The 26,605-nt window shown below is 44.2% G+C and overlaps 3 protein-coding genes across 6 annotated transcripts in view; 1 reads left to right on the top strand and 2 right to left on the bottom strand.

Annotated features, from left to right (window-relative positions):
- Positions 1 to 5,200: 5,200 nt before the first annotated feature.
- klf1 (Kruppel like factor 1 (erythroid)) lies at positions 5,201 to 9,417 on the bottom strand. The gene is made up of 3 exons (XM_086142694.1): positions 9,114 to 9,417; positions 6,959 to 7,835; positions 5,201 to 6,872 (listed from the first exon to the last, which is right to left on the bottom strand). The coding sequence occupies exons 1-3, from the start codon at positions 9,183 to 9,185 to the stop codon at positions 6,697 to 6,699; spliced, it is 1,125 nt and encodes a 374-aa protein (XP_085998820.1). The 5' UTR covers positions 9,186 to 9,417; the 3' UTR covers positions 5,201 to 6,696.
- Positions 9,418 to 11,428: 2,011 nt separating this feature from the next.
- c35h22orf23 (chromosome 35 C22orf23 homolog) lies at positions 11,429 to 15,706 on the top strand. The gene is made up of 7 exons (XM_086142241.1): positions 11,429 to 11,483; positions 12,397 to 12,493; positions 12,600 to 12,662; positions 13,097 to 13,270; positions 13,447 to 13,572; positions 13,836 to 13,936; positions 14,444 to 15,706. Exons 1-7 carry the CDS (start codon positions 11,466 to 11,468, stop codon positions 14,567 to 14,569), a joined length of 705 nt encoding a protein of 234 aa, XP_085998367.1. The 5' UTR covers positions 11,429 to 11,465; the 3' UTR covers positions 14,570 to 15,706.
- Positions 14,666 to 26,605, bottom strand: part of micall1a (MICAL-like 1a) — a 14,355-nt gene continuing 2,415 nt past the window's right edge. Inside the window, exons 2-16 of one of the 4 annotated variants that reach the window (XM_086142231.1) lie at positions 25,494 to 25,542; positions 23,135 to 23,276; positions 22,446 to 22,540; positions 21,028 to 21,182; positions 19,470 to 20,074; positions 19,320 to 19,383; positions 18,645 to 19,072; positions 18,143 to 18,516; positions 17,920 to 18,054; positions 17,696 to 17,822; positions 17,485 to 17,575; positions 17,281 to 17,354; positions 16,347 to 16,461; positions 16,225 to 16,271; positions 14,666 to 15,972 (exon numbers count right to left, since the gene is read on the bottom strand). In XM_086142231.1, coding sequence (XP_085998357.1) covers positions 15,848 to 15,972; positions 16,225 to 16,271; positions 16,347 to 16,461; positions 17,281 to 17,354; positions 17,485 to 17,575; positions 17,696 to 17,822; positions 17,920 to 18,054; positions 18,143 to 18,516; positions 18,645 to 19,072; positions 19,320 to 19,383; positions 19,470 to 20,074; positions 21,028 to 21,182; positions 22,446 to 22,540; positions 23,135 to 23,276; positions 25,494 to 25,542 — 2,626 coding nt within the window. In that variant the 3' untranslated portion in view covers positions 14,666 to 15,847. Of the gene's footprint in view, positions 15,973 to 16,224; positions 16,272 to 16,346; positions 16,462 to 17,280; positions 17,355 to 17,484; positions 17,576 to 17,695; positions 17,823 to 17,919; positions 18,055 to 18,142; positions 18,517 to 18,644; positions 19,073 to 19,319; positions 19,384 to 19,469; positions 20,075 to 21,027; positions 21,850 to 22,445; positions 22,541 to 23,134; positions 23,277 to 25,493; positions 25,543 to 26,605 lie in introns of those variants that run through there. The other 3 variants (XM_086142232.1, XM_086142233.1, XM_086142234.1) reach the window with 3 other exon arrangements.

Genomic DNA, 26,605 nt, shown 5'->3' with positions numbered 1-26,605 from the left:
CGATCAGCGATGCTTTCTCCACGCACCGCGGAAAAAAAAACCTTTCACACTGGACCTCTCTGTCACTTCTCCGGGCCGCCATAAGCAAGACGGCTGTTGACTTTTTATGTTTTCTCGACAACAGAGCCGCCATTGACCTGTGACCTTGACAGGGATCCGAGAGGAAAGCGAGGAAATCCAGTGTGTGGTTGAAACGGGGGGGGAAATGAAGCGGCTCCACCGATTTCTCCAAAATCGAGGTATCATACTTATGGCGGGCAAGCGTTTTCACGAATTATCCTCGGTGTACCGAGAGAAGCCTGTCACCAAGATGTGAAAAAGTGGCGTATATAAAGAGCACAATGTGATCAGCGGGCGTGAAATTCACATCATTTGCTGATAACAGTAATTCTATATAATTTGCTGAAAAAAAAAAAAGTTCATGAATTGTTTGTGTTGTTTAAATGGGTGTTTGTTGATTTGTGTGTGTGTGTGTGTGTGTGTGTGTGTGTGTGCGCGTGCGAGGCCAAACGGGACGTACATTTCAACATGACACACCCCCTCTCCACCCCTCGCCCCATGTTAAATTTGGCAATCGACCTCTCTTATCTCTCTCCATCTCTGACTCCGGAACCTCATATGATCTGCTGAGGGTTGATGCTGTAACAATGATGACATCACAAAATATGTTTATTAACAGTGTGTCCTCTCTCTGCCGTGGGTTGTGTAACTCCCGATATTGTGAAAAATACGGAAACAGTCAGGGTGGATGCCACGTCTTGCCGGCGCCGCCGCCTGAATCGGCAGGTACGTCGTGACGAGGGGAATAAGGAAGTATCTCCACCCACCGCCTTAAGAATTCATCGATTTGATCACTGAGAAAGCAGCCGCTGCCTTCTCAGTTTAGTTTATTTCAAATTAATGTTAACATCACAAGTTCGTATTGTCTCAGGGCTGTTGTCAAAAGGAATAAACGTCAGACCCAACAGTTACTTGGTCGGGAGCTGTAGCGGTAGGGAAATTTTCGGCGATTTTGTGTTGTTGTGGGTCAGCCAACAAACTGAGCATCTTGGCCAAAAACTAAAAGTGAAAAAAAAAAAAAACAAAGTTGAATATTCTTGTAATGTTAAAGTTTCCTGGTTTCTTTTTGTCATGCACAGACATATGTGCATGTAAGCACGATGCTAAAGCAGTAATATGCCTTTGCTTGAAGCTCATTTCACTGTTTTTAACCACATTTTTAGACTGATATGCTTAGAGGTAAAATGCCTCTAAAAGTAAACCGGATTTTAGCTTAATGTTCTTTTCAAATGTTTTTACATGTGATCTAAATATGTCAATACAACTCACATTCTAAATGACCGACTGTTAAAGTAGCAGTTTTCTCTGTAAAATTTCATCCCAACATAGATTGTAACTTTTCTACGTGTGACGATTTTGAGCGGCAGGGGTAATATAAACCTCATAACTAGCACGCACAGAGACAGCATATGCTCATTCTGATGCGTGGGTTAAATAATCCCATAAATTACAAAGAACAAGCACACGCAGAACAATGGACTTTTTAGTCTGTCGGCTCACATCATGGGCAGCGGTTTGTGCATTTCCATGACACAATATCCCACTTTGTTACGTCAGCGCGACGGCGACGGCTGTTTTACTCATTTATGATGTGTGCAAGGGTGCGTTATTATCTTTAGATGCTGGAATGTAAGACTAGAAAATAACCGGCCGCGCACACGGTGATCTCGATAGACTTTGTTTGAGCGTACGCTGGAGTTCACATCAGGAGCTCGGCCATATCGTTCTCTCCCTCCCCCGTTTCCCTCGGTGTGTGTCTCTCTCTGTTCATCCCTCGATCCACTTGGACTCGGAGTTCCTCCGGACACTGCAGCAGCTTTCGCCTCTCTCTAATCCTCACTTTGCATTTTGGACATCTGGCCAATGCGCCCGTTACATGACATTGTGTAACAGAACAGCCACAAAAAAAAAAAAAATCCACACACAGACTCTCCCTAACGGCAGGATACGTTAGATGAATCACTCCAATAAGAACACTAACAGATTTTCCTCGTCGGAACTTAGCCAGTTCTTCCTCGGCACATGGATTCACAGCGTCTCAAACAGACAAATGTCTTCAATCATCCTGAATGCCTTACAAGAAAAACATGCTGATTTTAATAATGCAGAGCAAATCCATTTATAGACTCTCGCAGGAGAGCTGGAGCTCCTACAATATTCAAGCGACAACATATTGTACAATCAGGGGTGTCTAAGCATGTGTTTCTCTCTTTGAACGCGCATGTGTGTGTGTGTTTGTGTGTGTTTGTGTGTTTTTTGTTTGTGTCTTGTTCGGAAGTGAAGGCACAAATATTTTAGAGCTGACTGAAGAGTTTATTTATAGTGTAAAAGTTCATTTATAGGCAATTATAATGCAAAAAAAAAAAAAGTCCTCATTTGAATTTGTGTTGTTTTAGCCAAATATTCAAGCGTTTAGCATTTGGGACGTCGTCTTAATTCTAAACAACTAATTTACATTTGCTCACCAGATTGCAAATTCAAAATGTGTTCAGTCCGCGTTTTTTGGGTTGTCACATAATAAAAAAAAAAGATCATGATGTCAATGGTATAACTGAAATGGGTTTGTAAATAAAAGCTTAAAATATTTAATCAGGAAAAATACGAACAATACTGCTAAAACTGAACGGTCACGAGTAACTCATAATATAACTCCTAAATGTAATATATGTATTATAGGACATGCAAAGAGTCCGTGAGAAGATATTTTTGATACATTTTTTGGACTCTGCCCGAATGCAGTCACACAGGTTATTATATAATGCGCAACAGTGATCATAATGTGATTATAGTAATGTCACTTTAGAATGGGTTACACAAATACCGCCCGGCTGCCGTGTCCCTTCCCCCTCCGCCCTCCTCCCCCTGGTGATTCATCGGTGTCCTGAAATGTTCGCTGGGAAGAAGAACGCTCATTCATGAAGACCGAGAGATCAGCATTTCTCCACAAGAGAACAAAGAGCGGGGATTTAATTACACATCTGTATCTGTCCTCACTAAACCTACCCCCGCCCCTCCCCTCTTCGTCGCCGCCTCTCATTTGTCTCCCCGTTAATGAACGTGTCACGCAGGGTTTGTGCTTGTGGCTTTCCACGGCTGAGAGAAGAGGGGGGACGGCCGGCGCGATGCCTCGGTCTCATCCCTGTTTTTCCCTCTCTGTTTCACTTGGCTTTTGCGGGAAATCCTGTCCAACTACGGAGAAGTGACCTAAAACGGCCATTTGTGTGTCATAACAGCGCGCCTTTTTTTTAACCTTTCACGCCCTCAGCTAGGAAAGAAAGTCATGACCGTCAACCCTTTCCCTCTCTGTTTCACTTGGCTTTTGCGGGAAATCCTGTCCAACTACGGAGAAGTGACCTAAAACAGCCATTTGTGTGTCATAACAGCGCGCCTTTTTTTAACCTTTCACGCCCTCAGCTAGGAAAGAAAGTCTGAATTGTGTCACGGATGAGTAATACCTGATGGTAGTACCTGAAATGAAATGATGAGATGGAGCGAGATTGTGAAAGCAGATATTGTGTGTGTGTGTGTGTGTGTGTGTGTGTGTGTGTGTGTGTTTATGTGAAAGCGCGAGAGTCCGATTGCCGTTGTCTTAATAGGTCATCTCAGGTCAGAAATCCCTCGCTTCAGAATCCCTTGGCCTTGAACGCAGCACAAAAATAAACTGCAGAGGGAGCCATAAGTGTGTGTGAAGGCTGCTCGTCTAATCTGAGTTGAAGATTACTGTGTGTGTGTGTGTGTGTGTGGTGTGTATGTGTGTGTGTGTAAGGCTTGATTGTTATCATTCCGGCCTATGGAAGCCATTTCAAGATAAGTCTTCATCGCGGCGGCCTGCGGCTCTTTTCACGCAGGAGCTCCGTCGCCACCTGCTGGATGGATTATTTCTGCACACACACGCACACACACACACACACATACACACACACACACACACACACAAATGCGTTATCACAAGCGACAGTTGTTTATTGTTTTTTATTTATTCTTCTTAATCCCCCAAGCTGTTTTCTCTTCTTTATCTGTTTGCAATTATATTGGTAGAAAAAAACAAGTTGTAACCTTTGTTTTTGCGTATCATTTCAAATTTCACCACGCATCCAATATATCAAAACAAAGAAATAAAGGTATTATATCAAAAGCAGTCCGTGAAGGGGAAAAAATTAGCAGTAAACAGTAAAAACATAAAAACTGTAGGATACGCTGGGGTCAGCCTGGGTGGAGGCGAGCGGGCCGGAGAAAACAGAGCTCTGGGAAATGCGTTCTTAGTTAACCTTTGTGTACTAGTACTTGTTACGAACTAAAACTAAAAATATGCCGTATATTTTGGATTATACTTTATATTCAATTCTTTGCTGAGCCACTTGAAACTAAATTTCCTGCTCTATAGATGTGTTGTGGGAGGAGGGTGAAAACAATGACAATGCAGACAGAAGGATCAAGTTATCCTAAGGGCGCAGTGTAAGATTTAAAAAAAAAACAAAAAACAACCTCTCACACTGATTCTGACATGACATATTTGGTTCAGTAATCGTAATATGATTAGATCAGTCGTGTCTTACATTATCGCATACAGACAGACCAATGTAATGAGATTACAGTAATACAGTACTTGTGATGTGTCACACCAGCATTAGCGAGAAGCTAATTCTCATAACCTGTGATCTGCCTGCGATTTGGAGCGTGTAGATGCATGATATAAGCAAAGCTGTGCATGCATGTGCGCGCACACACACACACACACACACACACACACAGAACTACTGACGAATGCGTAACTTGATTCCCCCTTTGTTAGTCTTTCTTAAAGCCGTCCATGTCTGTAATGTGATGACGGCCGACGTTATCTGACATAATCAGGATGAATCAGCGAGTTATGTAAGCGGAGCCTCATCCTAACCTGCCCGGATTAGAAACTCTGCTGACACACACACAACTGAGCAGCCGACCCGCTGTGCAAAAAGAACACGGGTAGATTTTGCAAAGCTACGTCATCTGGCAGATACATCCAGACACCCTCGCCCTCTGGAGTCTAATGTCTTTTTTTTTTTTTTTTTTTTTTAAATACATGATTCAGTTCATCTTCACGTATGAGAATTCCTCTAAGAAGGTGGAATAATTTTTCATTAATTTTACACTGAAAGGCAGCATTCAAGGGTCTTTATTGTAGCGTCAACATTGAAAACAACAATTTAAAACGTTATAAAGCACTATTTTTTTAATATTACAAAAACACCATCTGTATTATATAGTATCTTCTTAGGATAAAACATCAGATTAATAAATATTCTCCGTCTTTTGAGATGATAGAAGACAAAGATGAGAAAAATGCTGGTTATTCACAGCCTAGCGAGACAAAAACATAGACACATCCTTAAATTAAAATTCCTAGACGAACACAAATCGGACAAAAAAGTGAAATACACAGCCCTGAGTTTACTGTAGAATCGGACGCTTAAAGTTAAAATACAATCAACCAAAGTTCCCAGCCAAAGGTGAATTCAACAAAGATATCATCGGCAGTATCGCGTCCGAGCTGTCACAACTTTGTCGACTGAGTTGCTACTCTTATAACCTTGTCACACACGTCTCTCAGTAGGTCTTTTTTAGTGTTGAAGGCTACTGTCTTCACGCCTGCAGTGTGTACAGTGTTTCGCTTATTTCAGTGGCCCACGTGTTGTTGAGTGTCAAGAGAAGTCTTTTTATATCAAAAGAAAATACATATGTCTCGTCCTCTTTTCGTCCTTACGTGGGAAATGATGAAGCCCATGTGCTCTGTCAGTGTAGAATAGAATCTGCAGGAACCTGTACATCTCCAAGTATTTCTTTCCCTGACAACGCCTGCCGAGTATTTTTAAACAAAAGTACCTCTGCTTTTGTCTCTTTACATTTCTGCAGCGGCTTTTTACGTAACTTTAAAACCCTCAAGGGGGAATTATCGATTATTTTGCTTTTCTGCGAAACCTCTTTACCGTCAACACCCACCGGCGCATATTCCATATGACAGGGGTAAAGACCTGCGGTGTAGTACTTCTACTTTTACCACTGTCTTATTTAGTTTTTTGTCTGTATCTTTAGCCATGCTTTGAAGCGGATTATGTATCCTTCATTGTCTCTGGTTGCAGAACCAGAGCTGAAGATGTAAAGTTGTACTGCAGAGAAGAATGAAAAGCACCAAACCTGTAAAGGTCCTTGAAACAATGCTTCCTTTGTGTGTGTGTGTGTGTGTGTGTGCGTGTCCTGACATGTCCCTGAAAACATGTTGCGTAGTCATAATGCTAATTAAAAGCAAACCACCGTTCTTGTTTGTATTCAAACAGGTCAGTCAGTCCATGTCTGATTGCGTCTGAGCTGGATTTCAGTTATTTCAACAGAAATATAGTAGTGGTAGTAAACTTGAAGCACAAATATGAAATAGTACTTCAAAAAAAAAACTGAATAACAACTTCAGACAGACATCCATCCCACAAAACCAGCTACTGTCGCAAACCAATTTCAGTAGATCAGCATCAAGGCTGTTATGGTTAAATGTCATCCGAATGTCCAGGACAATTAGTGCATGGATGTGTGTTCATGTTAGTGTTTGTGTGCGTGCATGTGTATGTATGTATGTATGTGTGTGTTTGTATGTATGCACGAGCATCAGATGTGTCTCTTCATGTGCAGGGCCAAGTGATCGGAGCGGGAGAAGGCCCTCTTGCACAGCAGGCACTCGTAGGGTTTCTGCCCCGTGTGTTTGCGGTAGTGACGCGTCAGCTCGTCTGAGCGGGCAAATTTCCAGCTGCAGCCCTCCCACGAACAGTGGTAAGGCTTTTCCCCTGTTGGGAGAGGAACGACACAAACGATGACACGCAAACCAAAAAAAAATTAAGATTACATGTAGCGTCTGTGACTAGGGGCTCACCTGTGTGGGTGCGGAGGTGAGCCTTAAGGTGCGAGCTCTTGGTGTAGGTCTTGCTACAGCCGGGGTATTCGCAGCTGTGGATGGAAGGCCTTTTCTTCCCCGTCGTCCGACGGCTACGTTTTGTCTCAATTTCACCGGACGGGAGTTGCGGAGCGATCAAAAGCGGCTGCTGATGTAGAGGCACGTGACCCGCGGGCTGGCCCTGGCCGTAGTCACAGAAGAGGCTAGCGTTGCTGTTGAAGTGGGGGAAGTAGCCGTAGTTCCGAGGGTCGGGGGTCATCGCCTGAGTGGGGAAGAACCTGGCGTCGGGGTAGGTCACCTGAGACATGTGTTGATGTTGATAGTAATGGCCGAAGTCCCATGACGTGACCTTGCCGTGGTTTCTTTGTCTGTCCGCTCCGCTCCCTTGGGAGTAGCCGACTTGATCCACGCCCACCGTGTTGGGAAATGAAACCCAGCCGGTCTGGCAGTCAGTATGGTCACGGTGATACAGTTCCGGCTGGACTGACGCCGACGTTCCTGCGGGGGACAGGAGCTCAGCTAGCAGGCCACCGTTGTCCACCTGCATCTCCAGACCCGGCTGGTCCTCTTGATGCCCTGCGTTGGGGTCGAGCTGCGGGAGCCGCCGATCGTTGCTGTCCAGGGAAGGGTTGAGCTCGGGCGACGAGTTGCCCCATTCTGAGAGCAGGAGCTCAATATCCCAGGAAGCCTGGCTGTCGTCATCCAGGAGCTCCTCGTTCACATGTTCAGTGACCTGCTCCTGCTCCTCCTGCTCCTGCTGCTGCTGCTGCTGCTGCTGCTGCTGCTGGAAGCTACTTTGTGACAGTCTGTTGTTTGTAGGGTCCAGAGCAGTTGACCCGCTCTCAGATGCCCACACCTGTGGATGGAGACGGCGGACAGTTCGGCACAATCCAATAGAAATGGACTTGTCACACAAGGTTCAGGAAAATGTACCAAAATAATGGGCTACAGGTCGCAATACTTGATGCTCCATCAACCGTGTCTAACAAAAGAGCCATAAAGTCAGGCTGTGTATCATGCCAAGTATCAAACTCGTGTCTTGCAATGTCGATTCTGAGCCCATTTCTCAAACTCATCATGTCAACTGGGAAAAGACATTTAAATTGTTTGTTGGATAGCTGTTCTTCTTACACATCTGCAAGGAAAATAGCAAGTCCAAAAATGGTCCCCGCTTTGACCGCGTGCAGTTTCCAAGGCAGATGCTGCTGCGGGTTATAATCAATTCAAGTTGCGGCCAAAACGGACTTGGATATTTTATGGATGTAGTAAATTATCAGTGAAGCAATTGCACTTTTCATAGCAGTGAAGTAACTTTAACAACTCCAGACAGCTGATCTCACACTAACACAGTAACACAGAGTGATGTGCTGGGAATTGGTTTCCAATTCGATGACGAGAAACAGGTTGAAAAATATGACATCTGCACCTGGTTGATATTCGAAATAATGCTCGCGTTCGGAAATACTGTAAATCTCTTAACCTACTTAAAAAGCAGACCATACTAAAATGAGATCCTCATGTACGTTTATCTGAAAAATCAACATATACACGGTGTATGTTTAAATGAAAGGGAATTAGAATTTAAAGAATCTATAGTTTGCACACTGAACAACCCCATTTATGATTCCATATTTAACTGACAAATTAAAAGCAATATTTGCCAAATAAAAAAAAAACAACTAATTTGAAATTATTCATGGCATGTTTGTTTGTAATTATATTACAAATTAAAAAGAAGGCAAATATTGTCAATATGTCAAAACATTGAATTATTTTATTTTTGTCCAGAGGTTTCACCCTCTGCCGCCATCTCCCTCGCAAGCATAACTGGTGGATACACACAAGGAGACGAAAACCCACTGAAATTTACCCAGATTTAATTTCAGATTCAGAATAGGTGTCACATCTCAACGACGTAAATAAAGAATCATAAATTTTACGAAAAAAGACGCAATATCTAAACTGTAACGCTGTAAAGCATCTGAAGTGCATCATTATATTCATTAAAAAGCGTTTGAATAAATAAATATCGAAAAATGTGGATCCTGACCCCGGCATTTTTTGAATCAAATTAGAATCAAAATATATTCACATATTTGTTTTTCACACGGGAATGTCACATCGTCAGACTTACTTTCATGTTGCTGTTGTGCGCGGAGTTGGAGAAGGAGCTGAAGGAGGGAAGCACAGCCTGTGTGACAGCCATTCAGTGCTTGGATAAGGAGCCGATTGACTTTGGATGATGAGGTTTCTTTTTTCTGTTTAGCTTTTTTTTTTTCCCCCCACGACGCATCCACCTTATCCTGGGCAAACAGTACGCTGATCCCTGTTACAGTTGACCCGGTGCTTGAAAAGGCCCCAGAAACAGTTTCTCAGAGTTGCCCCCTTCTCTCCATCCTTGGCCCGCTATCTCTTCCCCCTCTCACTCGTCTATCTCTGTCAACTGCAACTACGACTTCAAATCTCTCTTTTTCACGTAGGTTTTTGACCGTTAGGAGGTGGAGTGTCGCCTTGGAGATTGCCCATTCACAATCGCCAAAATATTCACCGACCTACACCGTCCGTCTCAACATAAAACTAAACACAAGGAAGATTAATGTGGTTCGATTAATGCTTATTAATGAATTATAAAGTCCAACACCGAAAACACATTTCAATCCAGATGTCATGAAGAGACCGTGGTATTTTAACATGTCTCAAAATCTTTTGAGAAGCCTAAATAGATCTGCTTTTTTGAGAAGCCTATGTCAGTGTTAAGATTTAAAACATAACGGTTACTTCATCAAACTCCATTATGATAAGTATCTCATCTTGGCTTCTCTTTATCTGCTGGAAAAACATATTTTTCATGCAACCGCTACCATATTCATGCAAACATGTGCCTACCACAGTAAGAACATGCAAAACAGGACAAAGTGTTTTGATAATAATGATAAAATACATCTATTTATTTGAATGACAAACACATACACACAGCTACAGTGTTAATAGTCACCTGAAAAGATATTTAAATGAAATCAACATAAAAAACATTTGTCCTGCAAAGTGAATGAGTGCTGTGTTCTCTCTGTCTCTTTTTTTTCTTTTTTCAAGGCAAGGGTTTTTTCTTGCATGTAATGTGTGTGTGTGTTTGTGTGCAAATTCAATTGTGATATGGAAGGGGAGTATTTCCAAAAACAAAAAGTATCAAATATTCAATAGTACTTTATTCCGCGGCTTCTTCCACACTTCTTACACACAGTGACACAAACAACATAAAACCAAACAGATCACAAACCAAAAAAAAAAAGTAAATATTCCACGATGTGGGCTTTTTGTCACGTCAGACTGCTAATAAGTTGAACACGCACGTACACGCAGGTTTTCCTTGTTGAGACATGCAGCTCTGACTTCTGAGGAACATGTTTGTGATAGGTGATCGTGGTTGTTGTTATCGGTGGACATACGGCAGAAACAGACTGCTGCCCACCGAAAGATAGTGGACCCCTGGCTGCTGGTTATTGCTGATGACGAGGGGATCGCTGATAAAGACTCCCTCCATCCCCATGCAGTGTAGAATGCACAAAACATCATCTATGCGAGCAATAAACCGCAGAGGTCAAGTGCATGAAAACAGCCTCTTTACGATGTGAAGCACATTACATAATCTCTCTTAGTTTGTTTTGCTTGAGTGATTTTTGCGAAAGGTCTTGAGTAACCTGTCAGTTTTTCACACCATGTCCTGTCAGAACAGTCACTTATCAAGTATAATTACTATGAAGGTATATCATCTATTAGTTGTAACTTTGATAGACAGAAAAGTGTAAAACCGGGTGAAAAAGCCATTGGTTGACCTTTTTTTAGGATTTAGGTCTTTCACGGTTCAAATCGTTTTTTCCGACAAATATTAATCAGTGTGTACTCGTATTTCATACTTAAATGTTATAAAGTGTTTTGTTATCCTATTAGATTTCATAATGGGATTTTTCAAGTGGTTGATAAAGAGTATTTAGCCTCGTGGCGCAAATACAAGCTAATTGGCTACATTAGAAGGCCGGTAACAATATAATTATGGTGTTTTGAAATTGTACATTAAGTATTATACAGTATTAGATACAAAGAGACCCATCGAGTCTGAAGATACAAAGAGACCCATCGAGTCTGAAAACATATTATGTGAAGGATATTTGATAATAATGTAATGGATTGATCTAAACAAATAAATATTTATATCTGCCTTTGTCTCCATCTAGTGACCATATATTGTCCATGCGTTTAGAAAATAAATACAATACTGATGGTATATGTCTCAATATATTAATAAAACTAATAACACGGACGCTATATGTGTCATGATTAATATCATATCAGTATAAAGTACTTAAAACTTGGTGTTATCAATAAGCAGTTATATTTAGTACATGGAAATGCTTGTTGTTGTGCTTTGGTTGCTATAGCAACCGTAGATCCTCTTCTCGTCCCCTGGATTTTCAGACCTTAACATTGGATGTTGTCTCTTGAAAAGGTATTTAGGCACCTTTTCTCCGTTTCTTCTCCTAATTCAGATTTATTATGTGTATTTATTTTTATATTATTATTTTTCTTTATGTCTATCTGCCTGTACTTGTGAGTCTTCTATTAGCCGGTCAATTGTTAGCCACCTAGCATGAGAGCGACAAACAGAACAAAGCTGAGTTAGCTAAAACAAACTCGCTTGTTTAAGCAGTTTGAAATCTTTATTTCGAAACCCACAAAATTATCTTCATGACGACTGACGCTTGGAAGTGACACATTTGCGCACTAATTCCAATAGTTTGGAGACAAATATACTTCAGGTACCACGCTTAAAAAGCTTTAAAAAAAAAGCCAGAAAAAATTAGCAGTCTCAATATCCGAATATATTTTACGCTGTTTTCAGTGTGATCATGTCCTTAACAGACATATTCGCTGCTTGTATGTTGTATTTAGTATTATCTCCAATCACATATAAAAATATAGTCCCGGATATTAAAAAAAGAGGTTAGGGTGAACACTCTCCATGCTCTCTATATCCTGATCATACATATTGAATGAGTGGTTAAAATCATAGCTTGTTTTCTATTCCTATACAGTGTCAGCAGTGCCTGTGGTGAAATGACATCACAAGGAGATGTTGTGGTATTATGTCACAGATTACACCGCTATGATAGGAGCGGTTGTGATGTCACAGGGGGGCCCGGCGCCCCTGCTCGGGGAAAGGCTGGAAGGCCTGATGTAATACGGTGCGACCAAGATGTCTGTGATGTCACTTCTAGACTGTTTGAAATGTACGCAAGAGCTTGTAAATCTGCCCTAGACTTTATCTGACCTACTGTATAGATTTGGAAAAGAAGAAACTCAAGCAACTGAAGTAAACAACCGGGATCCTGAAGCTTGTTTTCTGACTGCATGTCTTGCAGATGGACAGCTCTTCGCAGAGGAAAGCTGGGGGGGGACAGCTGTGGAACACCCCCAGGACCCCGACATACAGCAAGGAGACCCACGACATGCTGCTACGTAAGACCAGGCTTTTGTCGTGCCTGACCTACTTTCCAAAGTAGTCTGCATGTTTCAGTGCGTTCAGCCTCTGCTCTGAGTCTCCTCTCTCTCTCCTGGTGTTCAGTGATGATGCAGGAAACCAAACTCAGCAACCTGCAAAGAAAACAGATCATCCAGTGCTTGAAGAGTAAGTTTAGGCGGGGCGTGGTGTAATATATCAGTGTTTCATTATACTCACCATTATTTGTGAATTTGTATTTGCATAGATTAGTGTTCTGTATAGATTTTTTTTCCTAAAAATGTCATCATATTTCTCAGGTTATAGTATAATGTTTCCCTTCAGGACATTGATTGGCATGTTTTGAGAAAACATGCCAATCAAACCCAAAGTCAAATGGAACTGATAGTTGAAAATGCTTCCAATATAGACCTTATTCCCAGTTGATGGTAAATATGAATTGGAAAATATGGACATGTGTCTGCGTGTTAATTTTTTATCTGGAATAATAGCCTTTTTATATGGCACAGATTTAAAAAGATAATAATAAAAAAAGTTTGACACATTCAGCATCACAACATTTTGGATTGCCACTCGCAACTTTGAAATTGTCTCCACCCCAGATGGAGAGAGGTTGCCACTGACTGGTGGTCTGCCAACGGCGGCCGTTAACCTCCCACAAAAACCCAGGAAAAGTGTCCCCACACAGCTGCCCGGGAGGCCTCAGAAACGCAGCCTGGACTCCTGCCGCTCTGGCAACAGCTACATCCGAGAAAAGTTCCGCCCTGGTCCCACCCGTATGTGACATCCTCAGCTGGTGTCCGTTGATGCTCTGACAAGTCCCTTGCATACTCTTTCAATGCAGAGCAGGTTTTTTTCCCCCCCTCATTAAACCTGGGTAGGGTTTTTAGACATTTTTACCACTATCTGATTTTCTTGAAACCCGCCGTTTTGTCATTCTCATTGTTTCTAGGAGACCTGGAGAAAGAAAAGACGAGGCTTCAAAATATCATGGCAACGGGACAGGAAGAGCCTGTGGCTACCATGGCCGCCTGTCAAAAGCGTGCAGGCATAGAGGAGGTAGACCGCTATCAGGAAGGTAAGGCTGACTGTTGGAAACACAACAGTGGTTTATGCCAAAAATAATCAATGTTGTGCGTTGCAATTTGAAGTGACGGATCAATTCTGATTCAGGTCTTTCTCCTGATTATGCATCAGAATCAGAATAAACTCTATTTATCCCAGCGGGGCAATTGGGGCCACATGGAGTAGCAGCATCAAATTATGAATATCAAAATAATGTATAATTAATTAATTGTGCAGAATACAGGAATGTGCAAATTGTCTGTATTTCTTTTTCAGTTCTAGATGAAATAGAAGAGAGAAGGCAATTTCTGAAAGATATGGCCTCTCTTGGACAGGAAAAGCCATACCTCCACATCATCAACACTGAGATATCGCAGGTAAACAGTTGGTGCCAACTTGTTAATACTGGTTAGCTGGTTTGGTTCAAGTGGCTAACTGTGCCCCTTAGTGGCCATAAATAGAACATGTACCAACACGGTCCAAAAAATTCAGTGTAATGCTGACAAATTATAGATGATGGGGGATTCCAAAACAAATTTTTAGCAATCCCAAAGGAATTTGTAGTTTGTAGTTTGATGATGGGAAAAATAATGAAGCTCAATGGAAAACTTAAAAAAAAAACATGTATACTGTGTGTAAAGAGCATATTTCTTTGTTCCTTAAAAATAATCGTGCAATCATTTACCAATTTTTCCTCCAGAGTAACCATGCCAGTTTGATTTTTTTTTTTTTTTAGAACACAAGCATCTTTTAACAAAATCTTTTGAAATTATGTTGAATGAGACAAGCTGTTGTGACCCGTCCCCACATCTCATAAAAAGTTTGATCTACATATTTACTGTTTGCGGATTCTGCATACTTGAAGTGTTACATTTCCAATTTAGAAAATCCGAGAATTGAAGATGCTGGATAAAGACAGAATTCCAAAAATGTCATCGGAGACGTCAGAGAGGAGAGCAGAACCGATGGACCTGCAGGACAGGGGACCGGAGGGGACTGACTGCTGTTGACTGGACATTTGTTTCCGTGGTTTGAAACTGCAGGAGCTGCCATGGAGTCTAGAGACAGAGAAGTGAATTTTCAAGAAACACACACAGGCTACCGCCTTTAACTTCATTTTTTATTTTGTCTGCCTTCCAGTGTCAGTTTTTTTTTTAATCCTGCTGCTGCCTGAGGAAAATGACTAGCTGACAGAGACAGAAGCCCTTGGGGGTTTGCAGGTGGACAGAAAGACAGGCACAGAGCCGAAGCGCAGTTAAAAAACAGATGAACCATTTAAAATGGGGGACAAACACAAAGGATCTTTAAATGACACAACAGTTGTAAGGATGTTAGGACGTACACAACCTCAAACAGATAATGTTTCAAATACAGTTAAATTACTGGCAATGTGCAAAAACAACCTCTCTACTTGAAGGCAAGATGTGGAAACATACAAAAAAAAGGCCAATGCAGGCAGATATAAATTAAGGATTGAACGTCCAGGTTTTCCCCAAAAGTTTCAAACTAGTATTTTGCTACAGTTGTTAAAATTCATCTGCATCTAAATGACTTGTCTCATGAAACAATGCTAATAAAACTGTATAGCAGACGTCTGCGGCATAATACTAAATCTGATCAGATTTTGCACTTTTGTACACACACACACACGTGCACACCCTTGCATTCACCTACATCTCAGATGATGCATTTACAAACATGATGCATTGAAAAACCTAAGGAGGGGACAAAAAGTGATCATAACATAGCAGCTTAGAAATCAATCTGATTAACCATATTAAAAGTTGGGGGTGAAATCCAAAAGGAAGGTTTATCTTAAAAAAAAACAAACAAAAAAAAAAAACATCTCGTACCACAGGCTCAAACCAGACATGGCGTTGGTCGGGGCAGGGGAATGAGGATGAACGCGTCAAAGGGGGGGTGATACCGAAGCAACACGCGAGAAATCAGTGCAGTCATTTGAAAAAAAAAAAACAAAAAAAAAACCTATACGACACGTAGAGGTCAGAGCTTGTAAATACATCGGCTCTTAAAGCACTTGAGTTTTCATACCGTATCTTTAAAGCACAAAAAAAAATAACGCAACAAAATAGTCACCGCAGAGTTTTTGAAGCGTCGAGTAAAAAAAAAAAAAAAAAAAAAAAAAGCAGGGAGGGGGTTCTATGTTGCACTTCAAGTCAGCGAAGTCGGACTACACCTTTCCTCTTTATCTGTGCTCACATCTGTCATTGTCTTTAGTCCTGTTAGAATCCTCTCTGAGGAAAAAGGTCTTTTCTTTTTCAAGCCTCTCAGCTTTTGTCCTTGTGGGGGCTTTTGCCGGGCTCCCCTTTGTGGCTCAGCCTCTTGAGCACCTTCATGGGTTTGAACTTTGCCCCTTTTTTCTTCTGCTCGCCGTCGGAGTCCTTGTGGAAGTCTGGGAACGCAACCGGTGAAGGAAATGATGTAGTGAGATGCGTTATAATAAGTCCTGTGCTTTTATTATTACTTGGCCGAGAGTCCGATTTCGATTCAGGGCTACGGTTCGTCAACTTCTCCTTGATATGTGAAAGAAACTACGAGCAAGGTCTAACTGCTCCGAGGTAAATGGCTGAAAGCGTAAATCTGATCTGCAACTAGAGGACTCGTTTAAACGGATCAGTCAAGTCGGGCCGGCGGGTCGTCCTACCTTTTTTTTTCAGCATGGCTTCCATAAATTTGTCCTCCTCCTCTTCCCTGTGAGAGACATTTCGTTATTGGGTCGCCCACTCGTCGCACTGCTCTGCCTGTCACTTATCGATTATTGATTACCTCTGCCTGTCCTGGTCCATGCTGTTGACTATTTGGTTTCGCTGTTCAATGATGGTGACCAGCTCGGCCATCAGCTCCTGCTCCCGGCTCTTGTCCTCCTCCGTCCAGTCTTTCTCTGGCAAAAAGAGGGGAAGGACGGTGTCACAACGCGCTGCGCTGACGTTTTTCGTCACCGCGGGACTCAAGACGGCGCAAACACGGCGCCCTGGCGTGTTGGGACGAGTCCGAACCGTTCGAAAATAATAACCAAAAACATCAGAGGAGCATTTGATGAGATCATCGGAATGAGCTGGGTGTAACAGGGGTTGCCACGGTGATAAGAGTTCATTAGTTGCTGAATGAAGAGCTTAAGCTGACTATAGGAAGTTTTTGTTTTATAATGTCCTCAACCTACGGCGTTTCATGGTTACATTGTGATCTCCTATAAGTTATCAAGAAGGTTTTGTTCCATCATTCCGATGTACATTGTTTGCAACGTTAAAAGAAAATTCCGCACAGGAACTAGTTGGCAAGCGGACGTGGACAAACGCTTTGTTTAAAAATGCCTGCTGCTACTTCTGTTTTCATGTGTTTTTTTTTTTTGGGAAACTTTTTGCCCTTCATTGTGGCTCCCAGGCATATGTCAAACTCTTCTGAGCAGTGCTTCAAAGGGGAAACCATCTCCGTGGAAGTGAAATTAGATGATGAAAGGCTCAGAATAGGGCAAAAAAACAATAAGCAATAGCCTTGTATGCCTCAGTTAGCGTTAGTGAGTGATATCAGTACTTATGCTCTGTACTGAGTCTGAGTTCCAACTTAGAAAAATTGCATAATCATGTTATGTAGGAAGGGAATTCCAGCGTAAACTGAGAACCTCCTGTATGCTAAAGCCCTGTTTTTTTGACTGTTCAACAACTTGACTTCTAGTCTGTGGGATGGAAGCTGTCTTGCAAACCTGGTTTGTTGAGGAGGCATCGCAGCTCGTACTCGACGTCCGCCTGCCTCTCCTCCAGGTTCTGCTGCTTCGCCCTGCGCACACCAAAAACACATTTAGAGGATTTGTTGCAAACATTTTGAACACCTTTTTTTTTTTAGTGCCACAAGTTGCCGATTATGGGGTATAATTAGCAAAGTCCAATGATGGCTGGCTGCTACTCACGTGTAGACAAGCTCTGCTTCCCGCCGCACCAAAAGGTGTTTCTCGTGGATGAGGGTGAACCAGTCGACCAGCAGGCGCTCCTCATCCTCGTCTGCAGGAACAGAAAGAGGTCAGCGAATCCGCTCTGACCCTCAGCTGATTTCATTTGACGATAATATATCAAATTCTTTGCGAATTCGATTTGGACCGTTTTTAAGAGAACTCAGCTGACCGTTGGGATTGTCTCTCAGCTTCTTCTCCAGCTCCACCCCCTTGCGCTCCAGCTCGTCCAGCTGCGTCTCCAGCTGGCCCATCTCCCCGTGAATGTCCTCCACCGGGATGTACTGATCCGACTGCACCTGTGTTAGCGTTAGCACGGGACCGGAGGGTGATCGTCCGGCCTTTATCTATCTCTCTCGAAACCCACATTTTTAAAAATTTGCCGAGTTCCTCTACCTTGCGTTTGATGAGCGGGAAGCCGTGACCGGGCGCCGGGGGTCTCGCAGGTCGAGGGCCTTTCGGCGGTTTGGTTTTGGATTTGGCCGGAGAGGAAGCGGCCTTCCTGTTGAATGGATTTTCCTTGCATATTCGCTGCGATGAGGAGGAAAAAAAAAAAAAAAAAAAACAAATCACCACGCGTCTTTAAGGGACGCTCTATGCTCTGCGGGGGATTATTTACCTTTTTGTGTGACAGGACAGGCGCTGATGCTAACGGGCTCGGGGTCGTCGGGGGCCGCGGCGGCGAGGGCCCGCTCCCTTTGCTCTCCGAGCTGCGGCTCGTCTGCGGGGTGGCGGGAGCTGAGCTGGCGCTCGACGGCAAGGGGGAGGAGGAGGAGGAGGAAGAGGAGAGGCAGGGATGAGGCAGGCCTTCGGTGAAGGAGGAGGAGGAGGCGGCGGACGGCGAACATATGGAGGGCTCCGAGACGCTCTTGGTGAAGCCGTGTTCCTGCTCGCTGCCGGGCCGGCGCTGGGAGGAGCTGTGGTCCGAGCCGGAGGACAGACTCTCTATGCTGAGAGCTGGAGAGCAAGAAGAGGGCTGAGAATGAGGTGCAGCTGAGGGTAGAATTCAGCAAATAAACAAGAAAAGAAGAAATTCCATCAGAATTGAAAATAGTTGGGGACGAATAGAGAGGAAGATGATAAAAATGGTGTTTGTAACTCGTCAACAAATGTTTCCTGACCTTGGTTGGCGGCGGGTGGCGGTGGGACGCGGGGCGCCGGGCGTTTTTTGCTCCTGCCGCTCCCCGGGCTTGCCGAGCGAGACGAGCTTCCCCCGGCGGGCGGGGGGTCCGCGCTCGGGGCATCGGCCGCCCGCGTGATGCTGTACCACGGGTGGCCGGCCGCCGCCGCCGCCGCCACGGGAACCGGGCCCCCCTCGTCTCCCTCCGCCCCCTCGTTGCATTCGTCCTCGTCGTCCTCGAAGGGGTTGGGGGGCTGCGGGGGGGTGCTGGGTCTCGAGTCCTCGCCTTTGAGAGAGGACAGAGAGCCTGCGTTGGGAGGTGTGGCCAGGCCCGCGGGGGGAGGGGGAGGGGCTTTCTTCTTCTTGCTTTCTGATTGGACCAGGGCGAGCCACGGTGGGTCTTTGGGTTTATGGGGGCCGCCGGACAGGCTGGACAGTGAGACACAAGAGTGATGGGGGTAGATTCGGGGTGCGTCACGGAGGGTGAGACGGGCAGCGCAGTACATCCACGTATATGATGAGTTTGCAGAGTTCACGCGGGGAAGGGGAAAAAAAAAAAAAAAAAAACACGAGTGACGTGACTACATTGTTTCCGTGACAACATGAGTGATGCAGATGAGACAAAAGGAAGTGATGAGGGTTTTAAAAAAAAAGAAAAAGATTCAAATTCAATTACCTTGCGGGAGAGTGGGATCTTTCCCGTGGTTTGGGGGGGGTGGGGGGCTTCTGATTTTCACCTGCTGGTCCGGATAAAAAGGGGTAATGTCACTATCTCAGCTTCCTGATTTTAAATGCTTCAATAGCGATTCCGAGGGCAAACACCTACCAGCCGTGAGGCCGTCCGTCGTCCGGGGCAACCGCACCCGCGGGATGGGGCGGGGCGGGGGCGTGGGCTCCGAAATCCTCCGGGGCGCCGGTACCGGCCGCGGGGGGCAGCTGTGTCTACTTGCAGGCGTTGAAGGGAGGTCACCGTTGACTTTATGTTTTGCTGGTGTCTCGGGGTCTTCCTTGACGTGCTCTCCCTCCTCCTCCTCTTCCTCCTCCTCGCTTTCGTCGAAGGGGTTCGGAGGTGAGGAGCTCCGCGGGGTCTCCCCGGTCTGCCCGCTCTCATCCGTCCGGACGGCGTTCCCCGAGGGGTTTGCTTCGTCCGTTGTAGCGGGGGCGGCCGCGTCACCGCCGTGAGCGGTCCTGTCCACGTCGTTGTCGCCGCTCCCCAGGGAGGGAGCCTCCCCCTGGTCTGTGAAGGGGTGGGGTGGGACACGGTCCGCCCGGGAGGGCTGGGCCGTGACCGCCATCCTCTTGCTGAGATCGGGCCTGCCGTTTTGATTGGCTGAATGGTGCCTTGCCAGGTGGTGCGTGCAGACCAACGCCCCGGGATCCGTCCCTAATTTGTAGGATCCGGGAAGCAAAGTGCTGTGACACTCAGTGCATCTGGGAGGAGGAAGACAGGAGGGAAAGGTTATAGGATGTCAGGAGTTTGTGTCAGAATGTCTGCAATTCTTATTCACATCCATATACATACATATTAATACATAGCATAGGAACATATGCTTATATATGTGTATGTATTTATATGTCTGTGTGTGTGTATATACACATATGTATGTATATATATTAATTTTTCATGTCATGATCATTCCCATTTTTTTATTTATTTTAATTCTTTGTTGATTTATGAAAACTATAATTGACACTTAACCTTTTATGGATTAAAATAAACTGAGGGGGTAAGAGGAAAAATCACATTCTTAGACGCTTCAAAAATAAAATAAAAAAAACCATCATATCATCTGGCATTCATTAAAACAAAATCTGAATATTTTTACATGAAGATTGTGATTCGCGGAGCTTGGGATGAAATAACTTCACACACACACACGTTTGTATATATATATATATATATATTAATTTTTCATGTCATGATCATTCCAATTTTTTTATTTATTTTAATTCTTTTTTAATTTTTGAAAACTATATTTAACACTTAACCTTTTAAGGATTAAAATAAACTGAGGAGGTAAGAGGAAAAATCACATTCTTAAACGTTTCAAAAGGAAAAAAAAAAAAAAAAAAAAAAAAAAAAATCAACCTATCATCTGATATTCATTAAAACAAAATCTGAATTTTTTTAAACGAAGATTGTGATTCGCGGAGCTCGGGATGAAATAACTTCACGCACTGACTTTATTGTTTTATGTATTTATGTCGTTTCAAAGCCCATCTCCAGCTCCATTTAACGGGGGCATATTTTTAGCAACATGCCGTGTTCTGGAATCAGAACGTCAAGAGTTTTCCTGTGTTGTTGCAGACACACACACACAGCTATGAGTGTGTATGTGTGTGTGTGTGTGTGTGTGTGTGTGTGCTGTTGCCATGGCGCTCACCTGAAGCAGTTGCGGTGATAGAGCTTGCCGTCCACCAGAAACCTCTGCACAAGGTGGACATGTTTCTGACAGGCAGCGCAGGTGCTACTGAGGGTGTTGCGCTTTGCCGCCGGGCCCAACGCCACTGCCGCCGCCTCCTCCACAGGCTGGCTCGGCTGGCGCAAGGTGTGCATTGAGGGGGGACGGGGGGGGACGGGGGGGTCAGACAACGGGGCAGACGTCGAGGGAGTGCAGGGGGGGGGGGAGATGCAGAGTAATGAGGGAGGAGGGGGAGATCAAACATGAAGTCAGGATTTGAGGATCTGGATTTTTTTTTTTACTTTCTTCTCCATTCTGCTTAGCTCTACTTCTACTTTTGTTACTGAAACGCTGCTCGGTGATTCGCGCGGCTTCGTTAATGCATCCGTTTTTAAACGTTTCAACTAAACGGAACCAAATATGTCATCGATAAAAGAAAAAAAAAAAAAAGGATGTTAGTTAGAAATCCAAACAGGGGTTAGTATTCCTACGCTACATATCTGATTGATAACTACTATGTTATATACCTTTTGTGTTATGAGTAAATAAAACCATTTAAGAAGCAAGTTTTGTTTTTAAATTGAAAAAAAAAAAAAAACCATTGCACACGGTGTTAGGACTGTACGGTTAGTGGTTTAGATTTTTGGGGTGGCTGTTAAACAAAAAAAAAAAAAAAAAAAAAAAGAGGGGGGACTGACCTATCTCTTTATCCTTCCACTTCCAGCCCACCCACCGAACCCCAATCCTACTGCCTAGGCTCAGGACCAGAGAGTGTGGGGGGGGTGAGATGTGAGGGGGGAGAGGTACAGGAAGAGGAGGGGGTGGAATGGATTTCCATCTAGAAGTGAGGTGGGGTGGCGGGGGTGGGGGGGTCGGTGGAAGTTTAGGCGGAAGATGCCGGTCGATGGGGAGGATGGGGGACGGGGGGGAAGGGGGGAAGGGGGGGAGAAGTTGAAGGCATGCAAAAGAAGAGAGACAGGATACAGCAGCTATCTTTATGGACTTACTCTACCTCTGGTGCTTTGCGTTTCCCCTGCTGTGCAACACAAAGCCCACACAGGAATGAGGGGACGAGGTGGTGGTGAGGGGGATTACAAAACATGTGGTAATTGTATATTGTTCTAGCAAAGAAGGGGGAGGGAGTGGGGGGGGTGGGTGGTGGATTGTACAGGTGCGGTGATGTCATCCCTTCGGATACGCGTGCGCGAGCGTATCCGCTCGGACAAGATAACGCGGGAGCTATCGTACGTTTGAGTGTGCTCGATCCGGCCAACTTAAAAGGAAAAGGGAAAAAAAAACAAAAAAAAAACTCGAAAATAAAATGTGTTAACGTGCGATTGACGCGAAATGGATGAATGAACGCACGGTTTCGGCAGCCGGCGCCGGCGTCCCGTTCTTACCTCTGCCTCTTTGTCTTCCAGCGGGGTCGGGGGTCTTTTTTGGGCCGGCTCGTTGCAGGTGACCGAGCTGAGCCTCTTCAAGCAAGGGGGGTTCGCTGGCGGGAACGGGAGAATTCAAGTCATTAGAAGCAACGGCGTGAAGGATTTCCAAATATTATAAATCAGCAATTACAGTACATTAATTTTTTTTTTTTTTTTTGCTTCCGAACAATCGTCTAAATATGAAGACTTTTTGCTATAGATTATTCTTTATACTTCTACACTTCAGAGTTTATTTATTTATTTTAACTTGTATTTGTGTGCAACTGTGCAATATTCAGAACTGTGCAATATTTCATTTCATAACAGCTACACTACAATTTTTCCTTTTATCATACTATTGTGCACTCCTTACCTCACTTGTTACTAAGACACTTATAGTTTTATCACTTGTTTACTAGGACACTTTATAGTTTCACTGAGACACTTTATAGTTTATTTTTATTTCTAATTCTGCCTTTTTCTTTTTATTATTTATTACTGTTATATTTTCTGTAACTCTGGCACAACAATTTCCTTCGGCATTAATAAAGTTGTTCTTATCTTCTTATCTTATCTTATCTTTTAGCTAGCTTGTCACCGTCTTGTCCTTATACGTCTTGCTACATTATTTGCCAAGTGTCGGGTCATTCAAGTCCATCTCGTCTCACCTTGCGACTTGTTGTTGAAGAAGTTGTAATACTGGGAGACGTAGGTGATGATGCTGAGCCGGTCGGGCACTTTCATGGAAACCATGTCTTCTGGGTCCAACAGGGCCGGAATCCCCAGCTGAGTCTCGGCCACTTCGAAGGCCTTGGATGGAGAAAGGAAGAGAGAGTGAGGAGGGCGTTGAGACGGGCGAAGGGGGGAAATCACAAGTCGGTGATAAACTGCCGTCCAATCGACGTGAGTCACCGTTTATTTGCTATAGCGGGTATAGCGGATGAATTTATGACCCTGTTTGTCCTCATGGTCAAACCAACAGGAGCAATACGGTGTCCGATGTTAAGACTTATCATCGGTTGTTCATAAGTTTGTCCTCTAAGAAGAAGATAACCGGCGGCTCTAATGAAAAAATTCCACCGGGGAAAATGAGAGGGTGGCCGAGTTACATAACCGCCCGGCAGCAGCAGCGGCTCCGAAACCAAGCCAGCTGGCCAACGCTAGCCATAATGCCGGATTAATGCAGAGCGGCTTCAAACCTGAATTAATCGGAAGAGGTTCGTGCCGTCACAAAATGTCCTGCATCTTTTTTTAGTTCCAAATCCCAGAGGCGTCTTTACTACGGATCTCTCTCCAAAAAAAAAAAAAAAAAAAAAAAAAAAAAAAAAAAAGTCAAAGTTTTGATATTCCCGTTGAACGTTCCGTGGGCTCAGTTTCAGAACGAGTCCCTGATATTTGGAGGGGCGGAATACGCATACGGTGATCGATCAGACGGGCGCGCGGAGCTCCCTGCTCCTTAGTCGCTGGGGGAAAACGCGATTTCCATGCAGAGAATGTCTCGCCGGGGTGAAATTTGCAGAATGAGCCAATGGATATGTGGCTGCGGAATATAAACAACATTTTCAGACAGCTATTCTATTATATACTATATACTGAGTTTTTTTAATGCCTTTAAATCCATTTCTGAACTGTACAGAAACCTCTGCTGCCACTTTCTACATTTGAATAACACATATAATTACATTTCAGTTTTCACACACCAGGTTGTCAGGATACTGAACACTCGGCTCCTCCACCTCCCTGGCCGGCTCCCAAAACACTGGACTCTGACAACATATTGCACTATTTTGCACTTTGCACTATTTTTTACACCTTTAGATCCACTTCATTTTCTCACCTGCTATTGTACGGTATTACTTACCGACAAGTAAATTATACAGATAATTCTGCTGCTACTCTCTATGTTCAAATTCAAATTACACATATTTATACATTTGCGTTTTTTATGCGGTTAAATCTCTGTCATCCTTTCACCTCAGTACCAGTAGAGTGTATTTGCATTTATTGTTTGTCTATCGTGCACTTTACTGTGAATGTTATTATTGTTTTGTTCATCTCATGTCACCGTGGGAACGTTTTTACGATCCCTCTGTACATGTGGAGAAATTGACAACAAAGTTTGTGCTGTTCTCCGTCATTCCTTTCACCTCGGTACCAGCCGATTGTATCTGCTTGCACTTTATAGGTTAATGTTTATTGTGCACTTTACTGTTTATGTGCACTTTATTATTACTACTTTGTTAATTTCATGTCCCCGTGGGAAAGTGACAAACATCTTCTGGATTCCTCTGTATGTCTTGTACATGCGGAGAAATTTACAATAAATCTAACTTTGACTTTCGGCCAGAGGATGGCGTATTGCTTCGTTGTCCTCAGGTCATATTTGGCCATCAAACACAGGCGGAAGGCTAGTTGGGCCCGTGCACGTCCTTATTGCGACCTCTGGAGACAGTCAAAGAGCTTGCATTGGCTTCTTAAACCGTGGATCTGACTAAGAAACACCCTTTATTTGCAGTCATCAGGAACTAACTGCCTCTCGATTTTCCCTGAAAGCTGCTGAATTTAAAAAAAAAAAAAAAAGAAGGTCGACCGGGGCAGAAACTTGCCAAAAAGCTGAGCTCAGACCAAAGAAAAAAAAAAAAAAAGTAAGGAGACTCCCATTTCATCCGGCGATGTTCTGTCTGCTCACGGACAATGTGGAAAACCCCAACGAGGGGAAATATGTGCGAAAAGGCCGTCCCCGGTTCTCAATCCGTTTTTGAGGACCGAAGCTGCTGAATCAGCCTTTTTTTGGGTGGGTTTCGAACCTTCCAAAACGTTCAGTTCTAGAACATTCTGTTTCCCCCCCCCCCCCTCCGGCTCACCTCGGATGCTCTCATCTCCCTCCCTCCCGCTGATGTCCTGATCGGGATTAAGTGAGGCAACACAAAACACTTGTACACACACACACATAAAAACAAACAAACACACCTACCACAAATTACATCATCAAGCGAACTTCAAAAAGGGAGGCTCCAAGACACTCACCAGTCGATTGTTCTCGTAGACGTCCTGTTTGGAGAGTGAGCCGAAGTCTCTGCGACGAGAAAAAAAAAAAAAGAAAAAAAAAGAGAAATCAAACAATGTAAAAGCTTGCATTTCAAAAAACGCAGGGAATTTGTTTGGAGGCTCGTCGGCGTATGCTTTGCAGTAAACTCTGCTTTAAGGACAAGACATGAATATCAACCCCCTGCCAATACGGGACGGAGCCATATTAGGCATGCTGGACTTGTTTCTGCTGATGTTATGGACCATGAAAAAGCTATAATTGGCATGAGCATGACACACACACACACACACACAAAATGCGGAGCAGTCACACTCAGCCCCACACACTGTGTATATAATCCTGGTCGTTGCAAAAACTTTTTTTGGGGGGGGTTGCATCGGCGAAGGGGAACGATGGGCTGATAATTACAAGGCTGAGCCCTCGAAAGGCCCGGGGCGGGGAACTACAGCCGGCAAACATCCTGCAGTAAACGCTGGAAAAATGTCTTGAGATGTTCTCTGGGTGGAAGCCTGGCTGTTTTTTTTTTTTTTTTGCCACGGGGCCCGAAAGGTATGTCGGAAAGTGTGCTGCGCTTTAAAAACAACAGCGACCCGGCGGGAGAGGGGACGGGCGGACACGACGACCCTCATGAGAGCTTCCTGGGGCCATGTGGAAATCTCAAGAAGGCGGAAACCTTGTGAATGGGCCCGGTGTTGGAGCCGCACAAAGTGACCTCTTGTTCTCCCTAATCCAGTTCCCATGGTTATAAACGCAGGGCGCAGCTGCTCTTCTGTCGAGATCGTGTCAAGGCAGCGCCACGGCGGCGGGGTTCGACCGCGCCCGGTGGCAAACGGGGACCCGGCTGTCGCCACCGCCGCGGAGCCTCGCGAGATCGACAGCGCCAGCCGACTCTTGGGAGTGCGAGATAAATCCACAGCGGCTGCCTCTCTCCCTCGGTTTATTTTGGGAAGACGGACTGCCGAGGGGTGACGTGCGTCATGCTCTTCTAATCCGCGCAATCGAACCCCGGCTGGGCCGGTCGATCTTCTCGGTTTGACAAAAGATGCAACGACGATGTGAAATACAGATAATCTATTAATAAAAGTACTTA

This window comes from Fistularia commersonii, chromosome 35 (assembly GCF_037954325.1).
Source record: "Fistularia commersonii isolate RoL2024-O1a breed Wild chromosome 35, RoL_Fcom_v1.0, whole genome shotgun sequence".
In the NCBI taxonomy this organism is placed as follows: Eukaryota; Metazoa; Chordata; class Actinopteri; order Syngnathiformes; family Fistulariidae; genus Fistularia; species Fistularia commersonii.
This window is presented reverse-complemented; position numbering and strand designations above follow the sequence as displayed.

Bases quoted from the DNA above. Each gene is read 5' to 3' on its own strand.
- klf1 (XM_086142694.1), bottom strand. From the start codon at position 9,185: ATGGCTGTCACACAGGCTGTGCTTCCCTCCTTCAGCTCCTTCTCCAAC. The intron at 7,836-9,113 runs GTAAGTCTGACG...CTCCATCCACAG, and splicing joins CGCACAACAGCAACATGAAA to GTGTGGGCATCTGAGAGCGG. The intron at 6,873-6,958 runs GTGAGCCCCTAG...CTCTCCCAACAG, and splicing joins TCACCTCCGCACCCACACAG to GGGAAAAGCCTTACCACTGT.
- c35h22orf23 (XM_086142241.1), top strand. The intron at 12,494-12,599 runs GTAAGACCAGGC...CCTGGTGTTCAG, and splicing joins GACCCACGACATGCTGCTAC to TGATGATGCAGGAAACCAAA. The intron at 12,663-13,096 runs GTAAGTTTAGGC...TCTCCACCCCAG, and splicing joins GATCATCCAGTGCTTGAAGA to ATGGAGAGAGGTTGCCACTG.